The 16,474-nt window shown below is 36.5% G+C and overlaps 1 protein-coding gene across 1 annotated transcript; it reads right to left on the bottom strand.

Annotated features, from left to right (window-relative positions):
* Positions 1-1,245: 1,245 nt before the first annotated feature.
* On the bottom strand, positions 1,246-15,997 carry LOC117429895 (secretogranin-3-like). The gene is made up of 12 exons (XM_034049828.3): positions 15,530-15,997; positions 14,891-14,943; positions 14,283-14,322; positions 13,911-14,114; positions 10,339-10,481; positions 9,430-9,591; positions 8,651-8,858; positions 8,016-8,132; positions 5,491-5,574; positions 4,890-5,003; positions 3,270-3,359; positions 1,246-1,421 (listed from the first exon to the last, which is right to left on the bottom strand). The coding sequence occupies exons 1-12, from the start codon at positions 15,624-15,626 to the stop codon at positions 1,303-1,305; spliced, it is 1,431 nt and encodes a 476-aa protein (XP_033905719.2). The 5' UTR covers positions 15,627-15,997; the 3' UTR covers positions 1,246-1,302.
* Between the last annotated feature and the right edge of the window lie 477 nt (positions 15,998-16,474).

Raw genomic sequence — 16,474 nt, 5'->3', positions numbered from 1 at the left:
CAGGCCTGCATGTGATTTTAAAGTAGACCTGATTAGTAATTGTTTTGAAAATTAAACCCTTAGCGACATCAGTTACAGCATATAAAAGGACAATATAGTTTTCTTTTTTCTGTTTGCCTAAACACTTCGTTTATCTTCATTAACTGTACATTATCCACCAAACCCCTTTGCATTATTGGCTACAGAGCAAGGTAATGCTCTGGGTATGGAAATAATTGAATTAAAAACTACCCAGGCAAAGGAACCTAATATAACTGTTAAAAACAATACGTCTTCATTATCATTCTGCTCCCAGTATTCAGTTCTGGTATTGTGCTCCTAGCAGAGCTTTATAACACTGCACTTGTACAGTGTGTTTGGTTGTTTTTTTTCTCCAGGATAAGCAGCAGGCTTGAGGTCATGAAGTAAGAGCAATGGAAACGCTGCTGTGTTTCTGTAACCAAGTACTTTGTTAGAGAAAGGCATCATTTTTTTTAATTGCTTTTACAGTGTTCTGAAAAATTCACAAATATTTACACTTAAAAATACTTTGTTTGCGCTTTACTCACACAACATCAGGATGCAACTGATTTTTTTACATGCAGAATGAAAAAGGACAAGACCTAAGTCATTAGGCTATTGACTGAAACAAACTGCAGGCTCAGTAGACTGTTCCCTGAACTACCAAGTTTGGCTGAAACAAATCACACGAAAAGGTGAGTGAGAGGACACTGGAGACACAAAACACATACTAGATTTAAAAGCCATATGTTTTCACAATAGTACAGAATATGGTTGTTATTTGACAAACCTCTGACATGTTACAGTACATTTGTTATCTTTAGCAAAAGAATACAAAGTATTCAAAGTGAGCAAAACTAGAAGCCGCCTTCTATTTTCTACTAAAGCCTTTGCAGCTCACTTCCAGGGTACAGCTCCCGTGGACATTGTTTCAAACTCTCAAAATGCCTCACAATGTTGGCTCATATCAAACAGTGACAATTTACTGTGTGCTATGAGCGATTTGCAAAGAGCAAAACGCTGCGGTTTTAGGGTTTTCTTTGCTATTCTATGGCATTATTGTTGAAGCACTGTGAAAAAATGTAATCTAACAATTTCAGCATCTATTGCTTTTGAGAATTAAACAAAACTAAAACAGCTATAAAATTATTGCAGTACTTCCCAAATTAGCTTGACTTTGTATACTTTGTGTACATGGGCCAACCATGTTGAAGTGTGAGCTGAAATTCTATTTTAAATTTTAAATTTTGTATTTTTTTTTTTTTTAAAGACGGGAGATGTCTTTGCTCTCCCTTCTGGATTCTACATGCTGCTGTAAATCCTCTTGATAACTTCTCCTTCATCTTTCTGTAGGATCCCCTGGTCAATGTAAGAATCCACCTGCTGGTCCATGAAGTCTCTCAGCTTTGAAAGATCATAATCTGAAAGATGACAAAGAGTTAGCTTTCAAATAGAAGGATTTCATCAATAAATACTGCCCCTCATTATGACCTGTGTTACTATTCTTTATTGCTTTAATCAAATTCCCTGACACAGGATGAAATGCCTCAAAAACATCTCTGCTTTAACTAGAAAAATACCCAAAACATAGCATTAAATAACCCCCTAGTTTAAAACACAAATGTACTGCATAAATTAATACAGACACATATGCCACCGTGCCCTTAGCAATACATTTGCATTAGAGGTTCACAACCATTTTAAATAGGATACACAGATGCAGGGCCTCTGATGTATCGTGTTGGGGGATTTTTCCTCCTTGATAAGGTTGTAGGGACAGCTTTTTGGAGCGGAAACACAATTCTATATTAACGCCAACGCTAGCATTTTCTTTCTTTTCACTTTGAAACTGCAAAATGCATTGTATTTCCAGGCCAGATCGATTGGTTTTTGGAGTTGGCCCGCTTCCCACCACTCATTTGCTTGAGCTACAGAGAGGTGGAAAACTGTAACAATACCAGCTGCCTCTCCTGGTGGGAAATGCTGCATAATGGCAATGGCTTCAAACACATTATTAGAGAACTAAACTAGAGAAGTACATCGGCATGAAGAAGGAAACGAAACAGAAAGGCCTGAGAAAAAAGACTTACAATAAAGAAACCGCTAGACTGATGTATCTAATTGAAATGCTACTGTACACTGTAAAAAGGCTTGTCTTGCTCCTGCCTAATTTCTATTCATTCCCCTACTAAATGAATCTGTTTGTACAGCCAGGTCCACAGGACATTTTCATCAGAGATATAATGGTGTGGTTGTGGCAGGAAGGATCAACACAAATTAACAAGACTGTTTTTGTAAGCATTAAAAGGGTGAAGAGGATTCAAATAACCTGTGTTAGTAAATATGCGATTTATAAAGCCTGATTTTACCAACATTTCCGGCAATTGTCTTCTTCTATAGTTTTGTCTGTGCTTCTTTTGTTTTAACACAACCTTGAAGGAATGGTGCTGGTCCTGAGTACTTTTCTCAAAAACGAACTGTTTTTGCTGAGTGAGAACTAAAATGTATAATCGTATAATTATTATTACTTGTAGTGTGGGAATCAAAATGTTTGGCAGCCATAAACCTGAAGGCTATTGATGGGATTAGCTTTAGGTTGGTTGGTTGCATTTTCACTAAACAGAACATGGTAAAGGCATTGAAACAGAGCAACATGACTGTGAAATGCAGGTGGGAAGAAAGACATGAACAAGCTTTTGTAAGCTTGCAACCCAATAATTAGAACAGACTCATCAAGCAGCTGATAAATATTCATTAACCAACGGTTCCCACTTCTCCCTCCACTTTTTTAAATTGCAAATTAGAGGCTGACAAAAGGGGCTTTAATGTAGTTATTCTGGGATTTTAACAGCCTTATACTAAAGCTCTAATTGGGCACTTCTTAGCAATGTCTGCTTTTGCAAGGAACATGTGACACTGAACAATCTAGGGGAGAGTGTGGTGAGCTGTACAGCTGTAGTATGCAGTAATTCAAACCACAGAGAAAGCTGAAGACAAAAGCAGATTTTTGCACATACAATAACAATCCTTAAATGATCTGAGTATTCCTAGCTTTGCCATCGATAACTATTAAACACTCAATAGTTACATTTAGAAATACAAGAAATTGGCATCAAATGTATTACATTTCTTTTAGTATTTCTGCATGTCTTGCTTTGACATGTTACCATTTTGGAATGCATGGGTGCAAACTTAGCACTGGAGCGAAAGCTTAAACCTGGCCTGGTGTCTTCACCCTTCACTGAACTAGAATAGCACTTGTTCTTTACCTTCCTTGTTCCCTTGTTTGTTATGCTTCTTCAGCCACTCAATATTCTTTCTGATTGCTTCCAAATAGGTTTCGGTCTTCCCATTCGGGCCTGTGAAAGGCAAAGAGCTCCAGTCAAAGGTGATCGATGTGTCTGTTTCAGTTTAGCAAATTCAATTACAGGAGAAGACAGCGCCCCTTTTTCTCCAGTGTCTGTATAATTACAGTGGTTAGTGAACAAACGAGGACTCTTATTTTGTCTTCTGCAGTTTGAATGTCAATATACATAAAAACATATAAACAACTTGTACTAAATGATCTTGAATGGCAATGCAGTACTGTGCTGATGTTTAACAACGGAGCATACACAGAGCAATGGCATGATCCATTGCTAGAATGGAATGATGAGCAATGCATACTGATTATAATCTATTGCAGAACTACTATTCCCTGGTAATGCACGGGTATTATTATGGTATTCTAATGGTATTTTTTATGTAAGCAAACCTCTAAGCTCTGTGTTTGCATGTATACTACATATTTGCATTAGGACAATTTGACTTTCTATTTGAAAATATCAGGCAAACCTAGATTCAAAGAACATCTAGATCTTAAGCAAAAAGAATAATCTAATTCACCTACTATTAGTATTTAGACCTATTTGCCTGGCTTCACAGACCCTGATAAATTCTAATCTTGGATTTCTTTACTTACATGTACAGGTGCGTCTTCAGTTTACATATAATATAATCAAATGCCATGGATGTATATAGATTATTCCTGAATAAGATATACCCATATACAGTATCTGCTATATATTTATCAGTGCTGTCGTAGTTCCTAGTTCAATGGAAGAGTGTGCATTTCATTGAATATGAGTCCTGGTGTATTAACATGATGCAGTAACAGGTGTCCTCATTGTCATTCCTCTAAATGTTATTGACATGCCCTGGTTCCACTCCGGTGCTATTGCAGATATATTTAGTTCACTACACTGCAAGCAAAGCTCTCTGGGGGGTTTCCCAAGGATTGGTTTCTGCAGTAATAATCTGGCCCACATACCATTCTGGGTAAAACAGATTGAGTCAGAAATATCATTCAGATGCACACAATTCCCCAATTAATAAGCACACTGTCATTTCGGTAAAGCAATCACTGAAATCTCTTGTTAAACACAAAGTTAACCCGCTATCTACTTAGATTTCCTGGCTTTTATTCTTTCACTGTCACCACTTGAAGAAACTACCTTCCTACAGCCCTTGGAGACACTCAGACCTAACTATAAGTATATACATCTGCGCCACCTGCAGGCCACTCAATATATAACAGCTTACTGGAATTAAAGAGTCAATGGAACTAAACGGTCAAAGGTGTTATACTGGTGAGGTAGGCAGTTGTCTCCAAGAACACTTGATGGATCATCTAATTTATACCTATTATGTGACAACTGGTTTCCAACTGGAGTCATGTGATTGGGAAAATTTGCATTTGAACTGCACAGTTATTGCAGAATAACAGGATGGCAGAGGAACGAATACATGGGCACTATTTGTCATTGACCAGGTACTTCATCATCCTGTACGTACATCACAATTAAAAATAAGAAGCTGCTTATTTAACGAGCCAGTGTTTGAAGGCTCACCCATCTCAGGTTCTTGCTGCTCTTCATTCTTTGTGGAATCCTTTAGAGTCTTGTATTCCTTTTCCATCTTGGCAGCTTCCTCCTTGGTGTTGTCAATCTCATCACTGGTCTTACCTGATACAATGATACAGTGCAGCACACATTAAAATGAAATACCAAGCTATGCAGAACAAAGCATTACATATAATCACATTACAGCTGGCTATTGCAGGAAGACAAAGAAAATCTATGTGTGTAAATTAAGACCTGTTTCTTAAGGACAACTCAAATACAATTCCTGATTATTTTTGCGTTTGCTGTTTTAAAAAGTCTTGAACTCTAATTTAAACATGCAATGATTTTTTTTTTAATTCTCTATAGCACAAGAAGACGGACTGTTTAGTTAGATTTGAAATAGTGGATATAAGAAAAATACACTATTCAATATCACCGCTGCATTCAAGAATGTAATTCTTGAATTTGAACAGTTGAACATAAACTTATTTGCTCAAGGTCCCATAGAATAGTAACCCTCGACTCCAAGCTACAGACATTAGATTTGAACATTAGCCAGGCTCTCATGGGTTTAAAGGTAACACACAGCCAGGAGCTCTGTATTTACCTGTTGATTGTTTGATGTCAGAATAAACCAGCAACTTTCCAAGTTTATTCTTTGTTTGAAGGGCAATCATTGCATCAAGATTTTCTGTGGAAATACAGTAAAAAATATTTTTCTTAATAGTAATTCATGCTGTAGGTTAAATACAGTTTAAATGAGATATTTATTTGGAACACCATATGGATATAGGTATAAGGGAATTAAAATATCACAACCAGCATAGTGTGCATTTTGTGGTAATGTAGACTTGCAGTAGACTAAATGAGAGCTAGACTTTCTTTTAATTTACATTATGTTGGTCTAATAATAATTAGTTTCCCTTGGCATGTCTGTACTACAGTGCTGACCAATTACGTTCTATCGGAAGTAAAAGCTCAATCAAGTGTAAAATTAGAATCCTGAATCCCATTAAGGCCTAGATAGAAGGGAGTCATACAAGACAGTGGCCCATGTAGTAAAGCACAAGCAAAGACCTAGTAGCTAGGCAACTAACAATTCTATCTGCTGGTTTCCTTCGGACCATGCCATCCTGCCATGGGGGTTTCCATGGAAACCTGCATCCTACTCAGGAAGAATTCAAAGAGGGCTTTAATCTTTATGACTCCATACCTTGATCCAGCTGCACATCATAAGCACAGCTAAAGGTTTAGGGCAAAGCAAAACACATATACAAATGGCCAGCAAATATCTCATTGTCCATTGTGGAGAAACAATTCTCTATTAACCTTCTTATCAGGTGTGAACATAAATGTATATATATATATATTATATATTTCTTTATTTGCTTAATATGGCCAAACCATGATAAGCTTGATTTATACTTCACAATAAATGGTAACCCAATTCCCACAGCGTTGTATTACTTTGCTCATTACCATTGTGATGTGGATAACCATTCATTTCAAAAGAGTGATCTATTATCTCTTATTAGCATGAGGGAAATTATCAATGGTGCCAGTATCGCTGTACCAATGACTGCCTGTTGCTCTTTAATGAAGGATGTGCTGATTTTTTCTAGTACTACGTCTATAGGACCACCCCCAATGGATCATGGCAATTTCATCTTTTAATCTAGAGTTCTGTCTTATAAATAGGCATATCTGCACAAAACAAGCAGAGAATACAACAACACAAAAAAAGTAACAGCAGTGACAATGTTTCCACTGCTAATAGGAAATATATTCTATAAGCATTGCCATCTATGCATTGTGGAATGTAGCATTTGATGGAGATGTTTCATTGGCACCCTTTTTAACGTTATCTAAAACGTCCTGTTTTTGGATTGGGCTATCTTACATATTTAATGGAAATATGATATTGATTCGAATCCATCTCTTTTTTATTTAGCAATTGGCGTCATTATTGTCTGCCCTTGCATGACTAACGGAGGGCAGGTTCAGAATAATTTACCATCAATAAATCTTCTGGCAAGACAGACAAAACTGATCATAATGACAAGTCAGGATTTATGAAGAGGTAATGACACTCAACTGTCTTTGATAGAACCCCACCTACTTATAAATAACAAAAATCATTACATCTAAAGTTTGCTTGAAAATGTATTATTTAAATCAATGTGTGATTGCATCTTCAACCCTCAGGAACACAAAGATAGATATAACGGCAAATTGCAAGTGGACAATAGCAAACTGCATTATAATACTAGTAGGGCATACATGCCACAGAGTCAGATATTAATAATTGAAACTGTCTATTTGGGGATTCAATTGAATTCAGGAATTAGACATTACTCCCAATACTTCCATTCATATACCAATACATGCATAACTGCAAAAAAAACAGAATCACAATATCAGTTAGGGATGCATTTTGAAAAATGTATCAGATGACAGCAACTGTATATGTACTGTGCACTATACTGCAAATAATGAGGTCCTGGAAAACCCTGTGACTATAATAACACCAGCAATACAGTACAAAGTATAATACATGCAATGCCTGTGGAGGTGATGAATAAGCAATTAGAATATGCTGGCAGGTATCAAAATCATAATTTCAATATTTTAATTAGACATGCATTCATTAAGAGCATGCCAGTCAATCAAAAGCACTGAGGGAGCTTTTCATGTGACAGACAATCCCCTTAATAAAACCAATCATTTATTAAACCAACACTGACATTGCTATTGCTCAAAACATCAACAAGATAATACAAAAATATATAAAGACCCCTCTAAAATAGTCACACACAAATAAAATAAAGGACTGCAGAAATTAGGTAATTAAGTCATTCAAAGAGAATATCAACAGCAAGCCACAAACGAAACCACTCAACCTTGAACAAGATGATTAGACGCAGCAAGTCAAATTCTTAATGAGAGACAGGCAAGGCAGCAGGAGAATCCTAAATCGAGCACTCAACTTCAACATGTCAATCCCAAAAGTGAAAAGATGAAATACGCAAAATGTCAGAGAAATCGACATTACTAAACCATGGCCAGCAGTGCATTTCTAAATGACACCAAACCCATGAGGTGTAATTGAAGTTTCACAAACATGATCCTTACCCAAATAAGACACTCCTTCCTCTGGTGTAATTGTGCCATATTTGACCATCATCTTTACAAAGTCGATCAGTGTTTTCATGATGGTGATCAACGTTTCTTTTTCCTTTGCATCTTGTTCTGTGAAATTAGAAAAGCCACATTCATTATCATGGTTATTCACAAGCATGCTAACTAGTTCTGCCTGGGGGGAGATTGTATGAATGAAGGTTGACTTGGGGGAGGGGGGGGGGGGGGTTGTTCTACATATAAGCTATTGGGAAGGCTGGAAATGCCATGGCTGCATATATATAAAGCTTCTCTTCTGAAATGTACCACTAGTCCAAAGCAAGGATTTATATATTAAACGTATATATGAATTTCATATTGAATTAACACAATATCACCAGGCCTACTGTTACTAGGGTGTCAGAATTCCTTTTTCTTTTGCTCCTCTTCTTCTTAGTTTTTTTTAACATTGAAACACCTCAACCCTATAGCAGCTCTCTCCATTGTGTTATTGTGCATTTACAGTGTTCCCCTATGCACTCTGTGTCCCTGTCAGAGTTAATATTGATATGTATCGATATGCCTTTGGTTACAGTAATAGTTCAATGATATGATATGATATGATATGTTTGGGTGATGAAGAGACTGACCTGAATTGAGGTTTTTCAGGAGGTTGTAGAAGTTGGGAAAGTACTGCAGGTCTTCCAGGCCATCCAGGCTGTCCTCAGAGGACAGTTCGTTCCTCCGCTCCATCTCTGTGGGAGGAACCCAGGTGTTTCCCACAGTGTCGTCAACCTCCTCCTTGTCATCATCAATCATACGCTCATCCACGTTCTTATCGTTGGATTTCTCAGTTAGCTTTTAAAGACAAGGCAACACTTTGGTAACACTTTCAATTCGTATATGTGTTTAAATGTTTTCAGGCGGTAACACAATTCGGCTTGTAAATACTTGATGCGGCTATGAAAGATGTCTGCCAATGTTTATTATAGTATGCACATTGTTCATGAATGAATATGAATGGGTAATGCGTGAAATAAGGCGCTACAAACCTCTATCAATGGAATATGACTTACAATGATTGGTCACTTATAGATAATCCCTTACTCCAGCTAGTCATTCATGAATTTGCAGACACTCCCTTGCTGGGGATACCTTGGCACTCCCTGTTACCTCCCTGATTAAAAATCCTAGAAAAGTCACAGCTTTGCTTGCTTTTAGCAATATAAACTTACAGCTTTGGCAGAGCCTTCACTGTGAATACTGATTTTTGTTTCTCTTTTGCCTTGGAGCACAGTTAATGGTTAACTGTCAGCATTTATTCCTCACAAAGCATTCTAACATTTCCATTTTCAACCAAAAGCTTAGGAAAATATTACATTGACCAACAGAGAAATCTGTAAGCAGGGGTACAATGACCTTAACATACCATTTGCTCCACCATCTTCAGTTCTGAATCATCCTCAGGCCTAGCAATTGGGTAGTCGATGTTGACATCCTGTATTTCATTGTTTTTGGCTTGATTGGCTATTAGTTTCTGTAGAGTCTCTGCAACCTCATCCTCCAATGTATAAGCCTGACTTTCTGTGATCTGGAAGAGAGAATTGATTGTAACATAATTCCTTTAAATAAGACTTTCAAATTGTTTAACTGTTGCCTAACCACTGATACAAATAACAGTTTTTTGTACAGTAGAGCACACCTTTATGTGAGTATAGAAACGCCTATCTGAAAACATTTAGAAGCTGTCCAAGTGTTCAAGGGAGGCTTTTGGTTCTTCATAACTCAAACATGCATGAGTACAATCAAACTCTAAATTCAAACAGAATCATGACTTCTGAGGTGAGACTATCAGTAGACAAACCGCTGAAGTACAGCTTTCATTAAGGTTGTGTGCTTCAGAAGTGTTATGACTCCTATGAGCCATGATATTTGTATTATGATAGCTGTTGTTTTTCACCTGAAACTCCTCTGCATGAATAACACAGGGCTGTTGACTATTGCAACAGATAAAGCTGCCATAATTATAATTGAAATCAATTCATATAGGTTTTGCCAGTTTTCATCTGTGGGTGCCCCTGTTACTTTTTAACATGTTAAACATTATCGCATTTGTTTTTATATTCAGTTTTAAAAAGATGTTACAGTTACACTGCTGCTGTTTTTATACCAGTCATTTTATTTTTTCTTTCTCCAGTGGTTGTGCCAATGCTTCCTATTTGTTTATTTTTTTATTCCTTCTTAAGCAGATTTCAACATGTTGTATTTTTCACTAAAGCCATGCATAATTCAGAATGTGTGCTTTTAAAAGCATGGCTCCTTAAAGGAAGTGACATACCAGTCCTAGATTTAGCAGCTTGGACACGATTCTGTCAAACACTCCCCTGTCATTCTCCTCATATATTTTTGTAGCTATCTTCTGGACAATGTCTTCTGCCGTCAGTGGTGTCCCATCCAGCTGGTGAAGACCATCAGGGTCATCTAAAATAATTCAATTCAGCAAACTTTAGAAAATGTGTTTTTATATAGTTTGTGCTGTTGTAAAAATGTTTAGAAGAACTTTCTAAATGCAAGTTAGCATGGAATGTTAACCAAGGTTGTGTGGTAAGTCACATTACCTGAACACTAAATACAAGCACAGAAAAAAGATATTACACAGAAGAAAAAGAGGTTCACTTATTATTTCAAATACTATTAAAAGGTAAGACAACGTATTTAAAACCTTGGTTGACACTCCTTTAAGAGCTGTTATGGTTTTATAACAGGTCTTTTACAACACATATACTTCCTTAGAGTAAACAGAATCTTAGTTACGATCACACAATTTGACTGTCTGCAGATCATAAAACACTTGAATGTGCAGTTGCATTACTGCTACCACTGCTCTGTGTTACAGTTGGTACAGTATGTGTTAGTCTGATAACAGTAAATGTGGACACCCTCCACACTGAAGGAATATGTGAGAGTGCTGTTTCACATCAGTGGCAAGGCACACTCGGCAACAAGTATGAGAAGAGAGTAGGTCACAGGAAGGTGGATTGTGAGACAAGGTATTCAGGTAAGTGTCCTGATTCTGACATTCACTTTTTCAATAGCAGCTATACTTTGTAACATATTTGTAGTAGTTATATTAATTATAGACCTGCTGATGGAAATGCAATTCAAATAAAAATTTGTCTTCACATAGAGGTGCACTTGTCAGTATTTACAAAAGCTTTTCAGTTGCATGACCTTTTATTACCTTTTAGTTGAAAACCTTGTTCTTTTTCATTTCAATTGTGTAAAGTGCTGTATTAGTTTTATGGCAACTGGTACCTAAAACAAATGCAATGGGGATGTTTACTGAGTGAGCTGTCTTTAAAGGAATCTGTTTCATTTTAATGTAATTGTATTGAGTTTCTGCTATTATTCCTTAACACTAGACTTTTATTATTATTATTATTATTATTATTATTATTATTATTATTATTATTATTATTATTATTATTATTATTATTATTATTATTATTATTAATTTCTTAGCAGACACCCTTATCCAGGGCGACTTACAATTGTTACAAGATATCACATTATTTTTACATACAATTACATTCATTTGTACACATTATTTTTACATACAATTACCCATTTATACAGCTGGGTTTTTACTGGAGCAATCTAGGTAAAGTACCTTGCTCAAGGGTACAGCAGCAGTGTCTCCCACCGGAGAGTGAACCCACAACCCTCCGGTCAAGAGTCCAGAGCCCTAACCACTACTCCACACTGCTGCCACAAAACATGAAGAATGTACTTGGAGGTGACCAGGTCAGACGTGGCTGTTACCAGTAAAACAAATGAAGCACGGAAGGAAAGAAGGGGAGTTCTGCTTTACTGAGGACAGGTGGCTGGAAAAGGAAAAGAAGAAGCAGCTTTAACCCAGGATTTGTAAAGGTTAGACTTTGACACTGACAGAAGGAGCTCAGATAATCTCTTTTCTTCAGGAAGCATGTTTCCATTGCCTTGCTCTCAGCGGGATATTTATTTGCACAGGAGAATTCAGGTAACCGTTACTCAGAGAAGTCAGACAGGCTTTGCACTATTGCCAAGAAGCCACCTTCACAATCTATTGCAATATAATGGTGTCACACACCCCTTCACACGGTGTCCGATCTCATTACCAAATAAACAAGCATCTTTATGGTCTGTCATTATTGAAAAAACAAACCTGCAGGACAGTTCCATACATGAAGGCAACATGCATTTCAGAACTGTATATTAAATGATATACTAATTTTCAGTTTTTTTTTTCTCTTCAGCTTTATAGCATGTACGTTTTCCTAATACTACATATTACATTATTTGTGCTCACTATGATTCTCTATTGCTCTTTCTGCTTGGAGCATTATCTGCCAGATTCACTGGTTGCTTTTGAAATGACTCCTAATGGCTGATTGTGAGGAACCATAGCAGCGATGTGCAGCACTGATATACACTGTGCACTGAAGCCTGTGCAACACTGATATTTAAACCTCACTTCACCACAGTCAGCCTTTGGAGTCTTTTCAGTAGCAATCTTTGCTGGAATAATTAGTAAGCATAACAAATAATGATCTAAGACAAAACAACTATAGCAAACCATACAGAATACACATTACAGGATATTAAACACCTAAGAAATGAAAAAATGAGAAAATCAAACATTAAAATGTCAATGCGTTCCTATAAAAATGATACGCCCTGAATAGAAGATGTACACCAATGACAGCTGGATAAGCTGTAAAAAAAGGCTTTCTGATACACTGGCAGCCTAAATGAATACTTTCAGAGATTCTACTGCATGTAAATGTACTGAGGACAATGATTCATTCACATGGTGGTTCTTTCATATTAAAATTGCATTGATGAGGACAAAAACGCTCCAGAAATTTATACACAGTTTGAGTGTAGCCAAATGACAATGAGATGTTTTTAATAGCATTGCTGATGGCTAGATATGAAAGAATGTTGTAAACTTTTGAAGGTTAATGCCATCATTTTCTGCCCCTGTCCATAATTGTCTTCAACCTTTGTAACATGTACTACAGGTAATCAGAAAACATTCCTCAAGCTTATTGCTGGCATCTCCTGACACATGAAATGCCTGATAAAGAATCAGAGGGAATGAATACATTGCCTTTATAGTGTGCTTTTAAATTAAAATGACCTATAAACGCCAACTACGCTGTCATGTCATTACAGTACTGTTGTTTAAATGTGTTGATATCTGTTTCTAGAAACAATAACAAACAATTAATTTAATTTCAAGGTGTAAGTACTAGAGGCTCATTGTTTTAACCACCCGTGTAAAATGCAATTGTATTATTATGCAGCTTCTTTCAATTAGAACCAAAATACTGTAAAAATAAGGAATTTTCTTATCGGCACATTCAAATTCAAAATCTCTGTCATTGAAATTGCACATTGAAGTGAGCAATATGTTTCTGACAGTGGCCTTTAATGTAGTATACAAACGTTTTGAAAGTATATTTTTCAATGATAAATCGGGTTAACTAAACTACATTCTTTAGTAAATGGTAAAAATGTGCATTTTCAATAAATGCTCGTATTGATGTACATAAAAGGACAGCATATACTCCTGTAGCTAAGAATACTGAATAACGACTTTGTTTTTCTCCTAACATACAGTCTATGAACAAAATATCACGTAACACTGAAAAGTTTTAGGGCATATATATATATAAATTTTAAAATATGCTTATATATATATATATATATATATATATATATATATATATATATATATATATATATATATATATATTCCTCAAAAATATGTGCGCACACTTAAATTAACTTCTGAATGTGAATGGTGCCTAAAATACATACTAGTTTTAGCTTAACCGAAAATATAAAACCAGGTAACAGAAATACCTTGATATTTGTATTTGATTCCAGTTTTGGTGGAGTCGTAGTCTTCGGCCAGTCTCCGGCTCTTTGTGGAGTCAGCGTCATCAAGGAAATACGGACCGTCAGTGGGGGTAGTGGTTTGTGGCTCGCTGGTCTCGTACTTATTGACTTCTTCAGCCAACGATCTGAGGAGACTGAAATCATCGCTGTCCGAATCATTTTGGTTATCTATGAGTGAAAGACAATAGGGATGTATTTTATTTATTTATATATATATATATATATATATATATATATATATATATATATATATATATATATATATATATATATATATATAACATTCACATGTTATTAAAGAAGGGTAATTATATAAGATGAAGGTAATGTCCTTACCTTTGGGCGCTGATTTACTGACACTGTCTGCTTCAGCAATCTATTGCAATGATAAATCAAAAGCATACATGTTAGTTATGTCTATATTATATCCATTTAGCCTAACCATACTCACATGTATTCAATTTACCAGATAAAGTCTTAGGTAGGTTACGGTGTGAATAGGTCATCCACATATTCCACATTTTCGATTGTATTTTATTTTGTACCGTCTATACTGAGTAATCGGTCTGGGTTAATTAATACGTTAAATTGTGTAAATCTACATGGAAACCAATGGCTGTAAATTAGCGTTGCGTTTTGTCAAAACCACACTGAATACAACTGTATAGTGTTATGTTCGGCACACAAAGCTTTAGATTTCAGTAAGCAGTTTAAAGGCACATTTTACTTTTCTTTTTAACCAGGCACTCGGAAGCAGAGTGCTGTTTTTATTTTAATATTAAACTTCTGTTCGATTGTGCTTCTTGACATGTCATATACATGTATATAATACTGAGGTGCAATAGTGCATTCGTGTTTCAGACTCTCGCATGATATATCGCAGAATGTAAGTCTTGCAAGCATAGTAACTGATTGTATACGATGTTTGTAATTTAATTGTATACCTGCTCTTGTAAAGGTCTCTCCTGGGTTAGTGCTCTGTTGTACACAGCTTTATCTGGAAAAGAGAACGTCAAATGGTTTTGGAACTTGATAACGTCAGTTTGGAAACGACCCCAGTACCATTACAATGCGTTAACAATAAATACTGTACGTCACTCATAACAAACACAAAGAAAACAAACAATGGGACATTGGGAGAATGAGAATTGGCTTTTCATTGAAAATGGGTGCAGGTGGAATTATATTGATGTCTCTAGATTAATATATTTATATAGATGTATGTCAACTCCATTATCCGATTCTGTATGTCCGGAACACCGATGATAATCGGATTTTGACCATCAAGAGATTAAACAGTAATGGAAATAGAACGCGCTCGACTTTACAACAGAAAATAGACACATACTTATCTTTTTTTTTACTTAAACAACAACACAAATACACAATGTAAATTATAAATTGTAGATTTTATCCCTTTATATAAGTAATGTATTTAGGAACACTTTCATCTTACAGGTATTTATGAAGGCTAAATCCCTATAAATCAGATTAAACCAATGTGTTGACTTCCGGATTTACATAGCACAGACATATTAGAGACAAAAGAAGTTTGGTTTTTGAATTGGGTTTTTTTCGCTTACCATTTGCTCCCTCCGGCGTGGGGAATGTGTTGATTTGGTACAGGATTACAGCGAAAACCTGAACAAAGAAAAACAACCCCATGCTTTTAGACGACATCCTTAAATAAACCGCAGTAAATGCCGGTGGTATGTGAGGGCAGCTGTGCGATTCTCCGATACTTTACAATCCAACTGGGTATACCACGAGCAGCTGCTGACCTGCTGGACAGCTCCTTTAACCTTGTTCTTTATCAGTGACTTTCTTGATTAGTTGTCAAAATCGCAGTGACTGAGCTTCAGTGGCGCTAAAGCAGGTTTCAAATGCACTGCGCGGAGCTGTTCAGTCCCTGTGGTGCTGAAACCAGGTCGGCAGCTATAATTAAAACCAGGTCAGCTCGTAGGCTCTCAGGTTCAAAGCCCCGTATGAGTCTACTGTTTGTCCTATGCATATGGCATCTGGAAAAAATAGATGTGCTGGTTGTGTCCGTGACAGCCCAGTGGAAGAGGTGGACTCGAGTTAAAACCCGCCCATGTGCGTCAGCTCCCACCAAACTGCGTCAGCCGAACACTGGAGTTAGCCGCTACTGAAGGGATCTCAGATTTCCTATTGATTAATAAGCCACCCTGATGGCAAAGCTGAATGATAGGTGTTTATTTGTACGCAATAGAATAGCTTACTTTATGCTATAGGGATGGTGTTTGTTTTTGTGGTGAATTCCTAGGAACGTGTGCCATTATTGTAAGTTTCCATTTATGTAGACAAGGGCGAATAAACCTTGACAACAATATTCTTTGATCAGGGAGCCGACACTGTACTTTAGGCCATCCTAGACAAATAATATTTTAAAATCGTGTCTAACGTACACAGTATTTGGACTACTGCAAAACTGCTGATTCCCTTGTGTAGCGCGTCCTGATGCCCTCTAGTGCTCATAACATGATACAGCCAACAGCACTGTAAGCACA

Source organism: Acipenser ruthenus, chromosome 24 (genome assembly GCF_902713425.1).
Source record: "Acipenser ruthenus chromosome 24, fAciRut3.2 maternal haplotype, whole genome shotgun sequence".
Taxonomy (NCBI): Eukaryota; Metazoa; Chordata; class Actinopteri; order Acipenseriformes; family Acipenseridae; genus Acipenser; species Acipenser ruthenus.
This window is presented reverse-complemented; position numbering and strand designations above follow the sequence as displayed.